The sequence below is a fragment of the Mustela putorius genome, unplaced genomic scaffold (assembly GCF_011764305.1).
Source record: "Mustela putorius furo isolate JIRA1106 unplaced genomic scaffold, ASM1176430v1.1 tig00000868_pilon_pilon_pilon, whole genome shotgun sequence".
NCBI lineage: Eukaryota > Metazoa > Chordata > Mammalia > Carnivora > Mustelidae > Mustela > Mustela putorius.
The window spans coordinates 5252366-5265703 of record NW_025421502.1 but is presented as its reverse complement, the minus strand read 5'-3'; the positions used below and the strand labels follow the sequence as shown (position 1 = coordinate 5265703).

The 13338-nt window shown below is 35.9% G+C and overlaps 1 protein-coding gene across 1 annotated transcript in view; it reads left to right on the top strand.

Moving 5' to 3' along the window:
• LOC101682177 (glutamyl aminopeptidase) overlaps window positions 1-11218 on the top strand; it is an 81971-nt gene extending 70753 nt beyond the window's left edge. Inside the window, exons 19-20 of the mRNA XM_004748075.3 lie at window positions 9337-9415; window positions 10423-11218. Coding sequence (XP_004748132.1) covers window positions 9337-9415; window positions 10423-10566 — 223 coding nt within the window. The 3' untranslated portion in view covers window positions 10567-11218. The remainder of the gene's footprint in view (window positions 1-9336; window positions 9416-10422) is intronic.
• Window positions 11219-13338: the final 2120 nt, after the last annotated feature.

Sequence of the window (13338 nt, the reverse complement as noted above, 5' to 3'; positions counted from 1 at the left end):
CAGAGTTCTGAAATCTGGAGAGATGCCTAAATTGCATTATTTTTAGTTTGGTTAAAACAGGTTAATATAACTGTTGTGTTAGCACCTAGTATAACGCCAGGCATGTATTTAATTCTCAAGATTTAATGAAAACTAAGCGAGTTTCTGGTCTTGGGTTCAAACTGGAGCCTTCTATCTTACTGAGCTTATATGGATGAAAACTTTTATCTCCCTTGACCAGATAATTATACTTTAGGTATTAAAGGGACCTACATTCTCTAGGCAATAGCAATTTTAAAATGGGAAACAGAAAGGACAAGAGAGGAACAAATCAAACTAAAGAGATGCTTTCCCAAATTTCTCATTCCTTCAGCCCCATTTAGAAGAAATGTTGCTATTCTTGGTCCTAATCCTCTAAATTTAGTGGTTATTCCCACTAAAAACTTTCTTTACAGAATATAAAATAGAATATAGATTATATATCCCATGTAGACATTGACAAAAAGACCTTTACTGTCTGTAATTCCCACACTGAGGAACAGGCCCTGTTATCCTCTCCTAATCTCTCCTGTTTTCCTATCAGCACTCCCTCATTGATAATGACTGCCTTATCAGAAACACTAACTCTGAAGATAACTTTTCTTTCTGTTCTCTTTTCTACTTCACAATTCACCAGGCTGTCATTAGGTTCATGCACATTTCTCATCCTTCTGAGATCCAGATTGTATCTATATCTTTCAACTAAGATACCCTACATTGCTTTTGCCTATCTGTGAGGAAGTTTTGGTTTTTCTGTTTTTGCATTGATTGCATGTAACTGCTCATCCATCTCTACAAAAATTGACTGGCGTGTGTGTGTGTGTGTGTGTGTGTGTGTGTGTGTTGCTTTGTCCATCTGTTTATAACTGTTTCAATGAAATGCATGACTTAGAATTACTGAATCTTTCTATTGAGAACATGTTCTTATCTGAAGATAAAGCTTAGGGACGCCTGGGTGGCTCAGTTGGTTAAGCAGCTGCCTTCGGCCCAGGTCATGATCCCGGCGTCCTGGGATCGAGTCCCACATCGGGCTCCTTGCTTGGCAGGGAGCCTGCTTCTCCCTCTGCCTCTGCCTGCTACTCTGTCTGCCTGTGCTCACTCTCGCTCCTCTCTCTCTGACAAATAAATAAATAAAATCTTGAAGATAAAGCTTCATGTCATGCAAGCTAGTACCTTTCATTTGCTTAATATATGCCTAGTGACAAGTACTGAGTATTTTGTTTTAATCAAAAAGACCCTAAGTCTTCCATTTTTTGAGCACATGATGCAAGAAGTCTATGCAGATGAAGAAGAATGCTTACTTTTGAATTATTGTAAAAAGATTAGTAAATAATGTTCCATTTGCATTATAAAATGGCCATTCCCTTACTGCTTATTAAGTATAAAGTACTTTTCAAGGCTTATTTGAATAGCTCTGGTGTGATTTATTTCAAATAAGGCATTTTTCATTTAAAAAATTAGTTCATTACTGTACTTCTTAATAATTAATAACTAGAAAAAACAGGTGTTATTTTGTCATGGAAGTCATAAACATCTGGCCCTAAAATAAATGTATTAGAAGTAATCCTGAATTTAAAAAATAATAAATTGATATTTATTTCCAATGCTAGTTCCAAAACCCTCACCCAAGGCTTTTAATATTTCTTCATAGTCTAATGATCTAATTCTCATGAGGTATTATTTCACATAGCCTCAAACATAAAATTATACTACAACCACATGTTGGACACAAAAATAACACCCGATATTAATTATGGTTAGTTTGAATAAATAGAATTTCCCTGCTAAAATTGGATAGGATGAATTAAACAAAAATGAGCAAGCTTTATACAAATATTTCCAAATTCCTGAATATTTTCCAGAATTCAGAATGAGTGATTTTCCTGTCTAGGTTCCTAAATAATTTGCTGTCATCCTAAAATAAATAAGCTGCTTTTTTGTAGATGGTTTTGTCATGTGATTGTTTTATGACAACTGATGGCCACACCACTAAAGCCCTTTCTAGTTCGAGACTTAATCAAAAAGTTCCAAAGATACTTCTTTTTAAAAAAAATGTTTATTTATTTATATTTGAGAGAGAGAGAGATGAGAGAGCATGAGAGGAGAGAAGGTCAGAGAGAGAAGCAGACTCCCCATGGAGTTGGGAGCCTGATGCGGGACTCCATCCCAGAACTCCGGGATCATGACCTGAGCCAAAGGGTCGCCCAACCAACCAAGCCACCCAGGCGCCCCTCCAAAGATACATTTGCAGTTAGTCTTTGCTTTTGTTTATTCCAGTAAGGTCTCAAATGAAACTGTGAAGGTGAATGAGCTCAATAAGTCAGCAGTGTAGTGTGCTAAGGTTTGATTTTAATTTACGACTATGGTTGAAAATTAAGTAAATGGGACATGACTGAAACCACTTAAAGACTGTCTCATAGACAAAAGTTTAGTAAGAATCTAATTACAAGTTTTATGAGCATTGAAATAATTTTTTTGGATAATATAATAATACTTACATAAATATTAAGTCCAAGAAGATGATTATTATATAATGTTTTTTTAATGTTTAAGATAAATCCTTATTTTAATTCTAAAAGTAATTAATATAAATATACAACATACTTTCCTTTAAATGCTACAGTTTATATGATATTGGTTTATTGGGATTAAACTCTTTTGTTCTTACATTTTTAGTATTCACATAGGTAGTTTCAGTCTTTATCCAATCTACTCATTGCTAGTTCCCTCAAATATCCTTTAATTTGTAGTCATGATGAGAAAAACAGAAAAGGAACATTATAGAATTATAGACGGTCACTGAGAAAAATTGTTTTCTTACCTCTAATTAACAGACTTTCTTTGAATCTACAGAATATCATTATAGCAACTTGGTGTGATTCTTTTTCTAAGTCTCCCATTTTCTTATTATAAACTGGGTAGGTTTTTTTTTTTTTTTTTGCACAAAATACAGATAAGCAAAAATAGGAATACAAAAAATACCTGTGATTCTACTACCTAGAAATAACCCTTTTCACACTACTATTTACCTTGAGACATTTTTCTATGGCTCTTTATTTATAGAAATGGAATCATACGATACATGTGGTTTTATAACCTGCTTCTCCCCCCGCATCATCCTTTATTGTGGATGTCTTTTCATGTCTTTAATGTTATTTTTGGTGCTTCCTCAATGTTATTTTTGATGCTCAATCATATTTCAATGTGTAGATACATCTTAGTTTATTTAAGCAATCTCTGTGTATTGGATAATAAAACTGTTCCAAACTGTCTGATGAATGTTGCAGAATGGCCGCCCAGAAAAAAAAAAATTTACTGTTAACTTTGACCATTTTTCCAACCCTTGCTCATACTCAGGGCTGTCTTTAGAAATATCCTTGCTAATGAAACACCCATATGTGAGATAGGAAACCATCAAAACTCTAGAGAAGAATACAAGCAACAAGCTCTTTGGCCTTGGCTACAGCAGTTTCTTACTAGACACGTTACCAGGGACAAGGGAAACAAAAGCAAAAATGAACTATTGGGACTTAGCAAGATAAAAATCTTCTGCATAGTGAAGGAAACAATCAACAAAACTAAAAGGCAGTCTACTGAATGGGAGAGGATATTTTTAATAACATTTGATGAAGGGCTAATATCCAAAATCTATAAAGAACTTATCAAACTCAACACTCTAGAAACAGATAATCCAGTTAAGAAATGGGCAGAAGATATGAATAGACATTTTTTCTAAGAAGACATACAGATGGACAACAGACACACATGAAAAGGTGTTCAACATCACTCATCATCAAGGAAATACAAATCAAAACCATGATGAGATAACACCTTACCTGTCAGAATGGCTGAAACTAACAACATAGGAAAAAACAGGTGTTGGCAAGATGCAAAGAAAGGGGAACTCTCTTGAGCTGTTGGTGAGAATGTAAGCTGGCGCAACCACTCTGGAGAACAGTATAACAGTTCCTCAGAAAGCTAAAAATAGAACTACCCTATGATCCAGCAATTGCATTACTAGGTATTTACTCAAAGGATACAAAAATATACATTTGAAGGAATACATGCACCCCGATGTCTATAGCAGCATTATCAATAATAACAGACTACAGAGAGAGCCCAAAAGCCAATCAGCTGTTGAATGGATAAAGAAGAGGTGGTGTATATATATAATGGAATACTACTTAGCTGTCAAAAAGAATGAAATTTTGCTGTTTGCAATGACCTGGGTGGAGCTAGAGTATAATATGCTAAGCAAAATAAATCAGAGAAAGATAAATACCATATGATGTCACTCATATGTGGAATTTAAGTAACAAAACCAATGAATATTCAGGAAGGAAAAAGAGAGAGGAGAAAACAAATCATGAGAGATTCTTAACTGTGGAGAACAAACCAAGGGCTGAGAGAGGGAGCTAGGAGATGGATAGGATAGATGAGTGATGGGTATTAAGGAGGGCACTTCTTATGATGAGCACTGGGTGTTATGTATAAAATGATGAACCACTGAAATTCTACACCTGAAACAATACTGAACTGTTTGTTAACTAACAAACAGTTAACAAACAGTTATACAGTTATACAGTTATACCCTCAATTAGCAAGGGTATTTCTTTTTTTCTTTCATTTAAATTCTGTTAACAAATAGCAAGGGTATTTCTTTTTTTCTTTCATTTAAATTCTGTTAACAAACAGTTACAGTTATTGTTTGTTAACAGAATTTAAATGAAAGAAAAAAAGAAATACCCTTGCTAATTGAGTATATAAAAACTGATATCTCATTTTAAATTATAATCCTTTTAGCCAGTAAATATTATATAACATCTATCATGAACCAGGCATTGTGCTTGGGATTGGCGATACAATAGTAGAAACAGACCTGATCTCTGTCCTCATGGAGTTTAAGATCTGGTAATGGAGACCAATACTAATTAAGGAATCACACAAATGCATGTACACTTAAAACTGTAATAACTGCAAACAGAAGACGTTCTAGTCACACTGGAAGAGTGTAAAAGGGAAACTGGCCAAGTCAAGAGCATTTGGACATTAAGGGCTTCCCTAAGGAAGTGATGGTTGAGCTGAATTCTAAAGGAAAAGCAGGAGTTATTTAGGTAAACAGGAGATGAAACATTCCTGGCTGAATACCTTCTATCAGAAAAGAGAAAAGACAAGGGCCAACCTTTGCAAGGTCAGGTTAAGATTTGGGCTGTTGTTATAAGAACAGTGCAAAGTCACTAAAAGATTTTAAGTAAGAAAGTGAAATGACTAATTTTATTTTGAAAAGAAAGCTCTGGTGGTAAAGCACAGACCTAGATGGGGGCCAGAGTGAATTTGAGAAAAGCTGTTAGAGAGCTATTGGCACAGTCACAGAAAAAGATAGTGGTAGATTGGACTCTGGATATAAGAATTAAGATGAAGAGGTAAGAACATTTAGAGCTTGGTGAATTAGAAATAAAAGTGAGGGGACAAGGATAATGCCTAGATTTGTAGAAATGATTAGGAGAAGGAGAACAATGAATTCAGTTTCCTATTTATGATGCCATTGAGTTTCTTTTGAAATGCTGAATTGGAGATTGTTTCAAGGAAATTATAGTCTCAAATGCTACTTAAGGTTTAAGTAAATCCAAGACTGAAAAACGTCCATTAGATTTGCTGGCATAGTAACTCTAGAAAGAGTTTTTCAGTGGAACTATGGTGACAGAACCTAAATTGAAACAATTTAATTAACCAATCAGTGGAGAGGAAATGAAGATACGAAATGTAGATAACTGTCTTGTAAATTTTGACCCTGAATGAAGAGGTGAGATAAAGGAAATTAAGAGATGCCAGATCAAGGAAAAGAATAATTTTTTTTTTCTTTGTGGAAGATAGTTTTGTTTTTGTTTTTGTTTTTAAAGATTTTTATTTATTTATTTATTTGACAGAGATCACAAGTAGGCAAAGAGGCAGGCAGAGAATGAGAGGAGGAAGCAGGCTTCCAGCGGAGCAGAGAGCTCAATGTAAGGCTCAATCCCAGAACCCTGGGATCATGACCTGAGCCAAAGGCAGAGGCTTTAACCCACTGAGCCACCCAGGCGCCCCCATGGAAGATAGTTTTAATATGTTTACTTTATTTTAAAGCTGATGAAAGAGCTAGTGATGAATGAGAGATTTAATATGTAAGACAGAAAAGATTCTTTTTTAAAATAAAATTTTTAACAAAGTGGGGAGAACAAAGATACAGATGTAGTGAAAAGAAGGGCCATCTGTACCCCAATATTTATAGCAGCAATGGCCACGGTCGCCAAACTATGGAAAGAACCAAGATGCCCTTCAACGGACGAATGGATAAGGAAGATGTGGTCCATATACACTATGGAGTATTATGCCTCCATCAGAAAGGACGAATACCCAACTTTTGTAGCAACATGGACGGGACTGGAAGAGATTATGCTGAGTGAAATAAGTCAAGCAGAGAGAGTCAATTATCATATGGTTTCACTTATTTGTGGAGCATAACAAATATCATGGAGGACAAGGGGTGTTAGAGAGGAGAAGGGAGTTGGGGTAAATTGGAAGGGGAGGTGAATCATGAGAGACTATGGACTCTGAAAAACAATCTGAGGGGTTTGAAGAGGCAGGGAGGTGGGAGGTTGGGGTACCAGGTGGTGGATATTATAGAGGGCACAGATTGCATGGAGCACTGGGTGTGGTGAAAAAATAATGAATACTGTTTTTCTGAAAATAAATTAATTAATTAAAAAAAAGGAAGTGGGGAGAAGTTGAAGTCAATGCACAGATGACAGAAGAAAAACAGGTATCTTTGTATGTCTGTAAACTAAAAGATGTAGGAGTTCCTATGTATTTCCTCTGTGAATTAGAAGATAAGGTCATCTTTTTCGGAGAAGGAGGGAAGTAGGAGAATGTCTGGAGGTTTAAGAGAGTGAAAACACTTGAAAAAAGTAATTCAAGGATTAAGATAATGAACTTTCCAGGGTAATGTAGGAGGACTGTCAACAGGGAGGGTCCATCTAAGATTGATATTCATGAATTTATACTAAAACATTTTGGAAAAAGTTGGGTGACCTCCTTTGACTGATGAGCCACTTGATGCAAACACAGAGGAGATGGGCAGTTGATTTCATCCAAAGCTAGAGTGTTTGCTGCTAGAAACAAGTTATTAAACTGTAAGGGAGTTTAGGGCTTAGGAAAAAATGTTATTGGAAGAGGTAGATCCTGGAATCTAAACTATATAAGGAAAAAAGTGCAAGAAAAGGAAGAGCTGGTGGCCAGGAGAATAGGGCTAGGGATGGTTGATGGGCCAGAAATCCGTATGAAGTCAGAGAATGGTCACAGTGGAAACTGAAAGGTAAATTTTATCACGAAGGGTGCATGAATGAACAATTTTAGAGACAGTGTACTTATTGATGATCACAAGGCATGATCATGGGAATTGACAGTCAAAGCAAAGAGAATATCATTGGGAATGAGAATGTCAAGAAACTAAGAAGCTGAGATGTTATATTTATCATCGATGCGGGCCTTGAAATCACAGCTTGGAGTAGAGAGGAAGACTAGGAGTCAGGTGCTAAAGTGTATCATAAGTTACGTGAGAGGGAATAATTAGAAGAAACAGAGGTTTTTTAAAAGAGTAGAGAAATACTGGTCTGGAATCCACAGTGGGGAGCATGAGCACATCAACTCCATTTCTGACCTGCTTCTATGAAGGATGTGGGAAAATAAATGTTCCCCAAATGAGAAGAAATACTCCCTGTAAAGAGTTCATTCCAGAAGGCTAGTTGGAAGAGATCTCAGAGTCTGTGAGGGGTGAGGACAAGCAGCATACACATTATATTTGGGATAATGACTGATGACATTAAGTAAAGGGAAATTGCTTACATTAGATTGTTAAGACATGAGAGATGAAAGAAATGGTGGATTTCAGTTCAGTGGTGTCTGTGATAAGAGTGAGCACTGGACCTAGTTCACTGAAAATCATGGTTACTTATTAGAACATTTCCTGTTTTTTCCCCCCCACTGGTTCATTTTCTCTTTATGTTTCTTTTGCAAACTGCTGATTCATTTCTTTAATAATTTCACATTGGCATATTTCTCCTTTTTACCAGTTTGTAAGTGTTCTTTGTATAGTGAAAATATTTGCTCTCTTCACAACAAAAGAATGAATTTTTACTTAATTTTATAAGCTTTTTAGTATAAACATTTAAAAAATACATACCACAAACTTTATTAGCTTTTATCTCCATGACTTCTGCTTTTGTTGTAATTTTTAAATGTAAAATTTCTTCTAATGTTTGTTTACCTCTCCATGTAGTGTTGTGTTTTCTTTTATCCTTCCCTGGCATTCATTCCAGTGGTTCAAAGCTAATACATAATTCTTGTAGTTGTTTTTTTCATACCGTGATTGGTTGCAATGAGATTTTCAATAATCGCAATTATTTGTATTCTGGTCTGCAAGGAAATTTCTGATTCTTGTTCTATAAGAGAGAAAGTATGAGAGGGACAGGAATAGAGTATCATCTCTAAAATCCTATCCTTGCACTTAGCTTCAAGTGTCTTTGCGTAGCCTGACTAATATGGATCATATTGGGTGATACAGACTAATACAGTATGCAAGTAGCTCATAAAGCTTTTTGAAAGAAGAATAAATAGCTTATGTTCAAATTTCTGTACCTGAGGGAAGATACATGGAGGATTTATCAAGGTAAAGTTGACTAGAGCTGCTTTGCTGTATGGGAAGCACAGAAGTGCAACAGCTTAAAGGACATACATAATTATTTCTCACTCATGCTAGTCTCCCGAAGCGAGAACTCCCAAGTTGTTAAAGGGTTCTGCCCCACGAGGCCTAGGACCTTATCCTGTCGGTGTGGCTAGAACTTGGAGGAAGGGAATAAAAGGCAAGCAATTTTCCTTCACTCAAGCAAGGAAGCAGAGGTTGAATGTGGCATTTATGTTCCTGTTCTTCTGATAAGAACTGAGCCGCCCATCTGCACCTCGCCCTGAGGGAGGTGGAGGAATGTGATCTCTTGTCTGGGTTCTCATGCGTGCAGGATAAAAGAACAGATTGGGAGAATCCAACCAGCAGTCTACCACATCTGGGATGATGGTGTGGCTCTGTCTACAAAAAGGTTGAAAGATGTATTAAGAATTTTTCCTGAATAGAAATTTTAAATCAGATGTGTTTACTTACTGTTTTGCTTACTTTGAAAATTACTATTTTTAAAACCCCACAAATCAAAAGGAAATTTCTACATCCAGAAAAGGATTTAAAATTCTGGGCACTTATATTCCCTCTTCCTTCCTTAAATTTCTCTTCAGATATACACTCAATGACAGAAACCTTGGCAGGATTGTCACGATAGCAGAACCTTTCAACACTGAACTTCAGCTCTGGCAGGTATGAAGTGAAATCCCTCTAAACTTGTCTAGGAAGAACAGAGTTAAACTTTTCTTTTCCTTTTTTTTTTTTTTTTTCAAATGGAAATGGCATTTTCTCTATTCAGATCTCAGAAGACAAGGAGAAAGAAATAAGTTTTATATCTAATTAAATGTAGACCTACTTTTTCTAAACTGAAAACAATTCAAGTAACAAAGTGTAAAAGTTGAGAAAATTGAGGCCGTGAGAGGCTTAGAAGGTTTCATGAGACCTTCTGGCTCACCAAAGTGTGGACCATATGTCTCCTCTTTCCTTGTATGTAACTTGGAATAAGATAGTCAAGATTTGATTCCTTTCAAAATTCATAGTTTTGGAATTTAAAGATGTTTACGTTTCAAATATCTCAGTTCCCAGAGGGAAAAGCATTTATTAGTGTTGGAAAATTGAGGTTGTATGAATTTTCATTATCTGTGTATTATGCATTGGAACGTTAACATTCTTCTGAACAAAATTATTCTTATTTTTGGAAGTGACAGATAATACTATGATTGAGTTTGGGGGAGGATTTTGGAAGGAAGATGAAAGAGAGAACAAAGGTTAACAGCAGTGGTATTATGAGGCCTTAATAAGGGAGCTGAAAGTATATTAAAATGTCCCAGTTCCTGAAGTGAAAGGCTAAGCAAAGCCCACATTCCACACATTGGGTTTTCCAGGAACCATGCACAGAAAATAGAGAAGCAGCGGAAGCACAGAGGGGCATGCAGCCATTAGTGTGCTGCTCTCCTTCCCCAAGATGGCAGAGCCTCTCTGGACCTGACATGCTGCCAATAGTCCAAAAGTCATGGGTAATGATTGCCAATCTGAGAGAAGGGCTCAGTCTAATTGATGCACCAAGACATGTAACTCAGTGTTGTGCAATGATAATGAATTTCCAGGGAAGAAGACGACAAATCCAGCTTGTAAATAAAAGCCTTGAATACTAATTGGGCTGAAAATGACTTTCTTAATCATTTCTCTCTCATTTCTAGATGGAGAGTTTTTTCAAAAAGTATCCAGATGCTGGAGCAGGAGAAAAACCTAGGGAACAAGTGCTGGAAACAGTGAAGAACAATATCGAGTGGTTAAGGCAAAACAGAAACACCATAAGACAATGGTTTTTGGATTTACCTTAAGGATGGTTAATGTGTCCAAATGTCATATTTTAATTTTATGATTCTATTGTTTCTCCTATTACATATATTTTGGCCAAATTTACAAGCACTATGGAGGGAGTCTTATACACAGATATTGCTCTTGCTAAGTAGTGTGTTTCTGTCTTGCAAAGCTTTCAAATTGTTCTTCTTTGTTTATGAAGGAAGATACTAATACAGTAGTTAATGTACTCAGGGATTTCTTCTAAGTGTACTTCATAGGAGATTCTTTGCAAACTGAAGAGAATTTAATAGCCATTTTAATGTCTTTAAATATCATTCTTTATATCTTAAATCTGTGAAAATAGAACAATTTGGTCTTAGCTTTACATTTTTAGTACCAAAGAAACACCACTTAATCTTCTCTCTTGATTGATTTTTAAAGTTTAAATACCAGTACTTGAGGGACCAAAATTACCATCTTAATCTTTATTTTATTATTCAGAATTACACATATCTAATATCATTGTATTCACATGTGTCCTACTCCTTTAAATCCTACCAAAGTAACCCAGGTTTAAATTTTACTCAAGGATTGCATGAATTAGCCAAAGAAAGCCTATTGCCTTCACTCTAAAATCAACAAAAACATTCTCTTCTCCTTTTTAAAATAAATCTGAATGGTTAACCTGAAGAAAATATGTTGTTTTCCAGTGTCACTTTACTCTTGAATAATAATGACTGCTGCATTCCCCAAATAACTTACCATGAGGCAAAAGCAATTCAAGAACCTAGCCTTTTTCATGCTTGGTACTCTGTCGTCCTGCTCCATTCCCTACAAAGCTCCTTCAAATATGCTATGAAATTAGAGGAAAGATAGTGCTTAACTTTGCTCCATGGATTTTAGAGAAAAAAGGCTAAATAATTGGAAACTGGCCAGGAAAGAGAGAAGGCTGATTATTCCATAAAACTAAATGGAATTAGAATTTAGCTTTGATCTAACCTAGCAATCTAAGTGTGAAAATGAGGAAACCCATGTATGTCTCCAGCATGACTCTGCATATCTGAGGATATATCTTCTTATAGATAACTTTTATGTATAAGCCTTTAGATCCTAATCCACACAGAATAGCACTGATCAAATTTATATTCGTGATTTGATTAAAGACATCAATTTTAGAGACTATGGACTCTGAAAAACAATCTGAGGGTTTTGAAGGGGCGGGGGTGGGAGGTTGGGGGAACCAGGTGGTGGGTATTGGAGAGGGCATGGATTGCATGGAGCACTGGATGTGGTGCAAAAACAATGAATACTGTTACGCTGAAAAGAAATAAAAAATAATAAAAAAAAAAAAGACATCAATTTTGTAGAAGCCGGTGGCAAGAATAGGTTTACTATGGCACTGGATGCCTAGTAGATCCACAACGTAAGCTGAATAGACAGCAAAGAAGGTAAATGACTACATTTCAGTCAGCTGTATCTAGATAATCTAAATTTATTTGGACACTTCAGAAGTATAAAATGATTTAAGATTGATTTGATGCTAACTGAAGCACATGGAAACAATCAAAATCTTAGCTTTGACTTTATCTATAGTATATTATGCCTTAATTAAATACTCTCAGGCTCTGTAAACTTTTTTAGTGCTATTTCTTAATTATTGCTTCTCAATCTACACAGCTATATTGACAAATTCAAATACAGGCAGGCGGGGGGGGGGGGAGTTGTTGTAGGGGAAGATCTAAAAAAAGAAAAAGAAAAAGAAATTTCCAGTCCAGAACTTTAAAAATGTTATTTTAAATGACTTCAGAAGAAAACACACATTAACACCATAAATCATCAGGAAAGCCCTATTATCCTCATGAGGTTTAACACCCTAACTTCAAATTAATCCCAATCAAAGCCAGCACTTGAAGTCTATGCATTGTTTCAAGTCGACATAAAAGGAGGGGGATGGATTACCCTTCTACTTTATATAATAAACACATTTTTAAAGAAAAATATAAGTTTGAGGGGGATGGTAAATAAGACAATTCCAACTTGCCTCTAAGTCATTCTGTTTCATTCCATTTTAAGCAGTAAAATGGAAAATGAATTGTTTAGTTCTCTTTACTCCACGTGAAAAAGAGCCGTGCATACTCTGTCATAATAACTTCACTAGCCCATTATGCCCTTCTCAAACAGAATCTGGTTTTTAAAATGCTGGTGACCAACAGACAGACCCATGCCAAGAAGAATTTACTACTCTGCTTGCTTGGTTTGTCCTGATTTTCACAGGGGAGAAAAATTAGTATATTGTTTCTGAAAGTAAACTGCAGTAAGCCATCAACTTTTAAAAATTAACTGGAAGAAATGATCAGCAAGGTCATGTGGCAAGGAACAGGGCTGGTATTATTGCCTTGGACCTAGGCAGTCTCCTCCTGTATTCTAGATCATTGCTTTGCACCCACATAAATATAAACTAAGAGTTCAAATAATAAACCATGAGCAAAAGTGACAGGTGGGTAAGGTTTGGGAAGCAGACCTATACAGCTAGGTTGAAAGCAATGGTATTCCTGTATACCCTCTCTCTTGGTAAAGTGTTAGTCTAAAAATAGGTAAATGTAAGGGGGGAACAAAAATTTAGAACAGTGATTCTCAAAGGAAATCAAGACTAAGGAGGGAACTGAAGGTAGGGGAATAGAATCACCAGTGGAGCTTTCTAAAACATTAACTAATAATAATAACAAAGTGGGGGTTTTTGGTTTGTTTTTTAAGCCAAGCACTATTCTCAACACTAGTACTCCACACACTGCCTAAACACTAGGACTCCA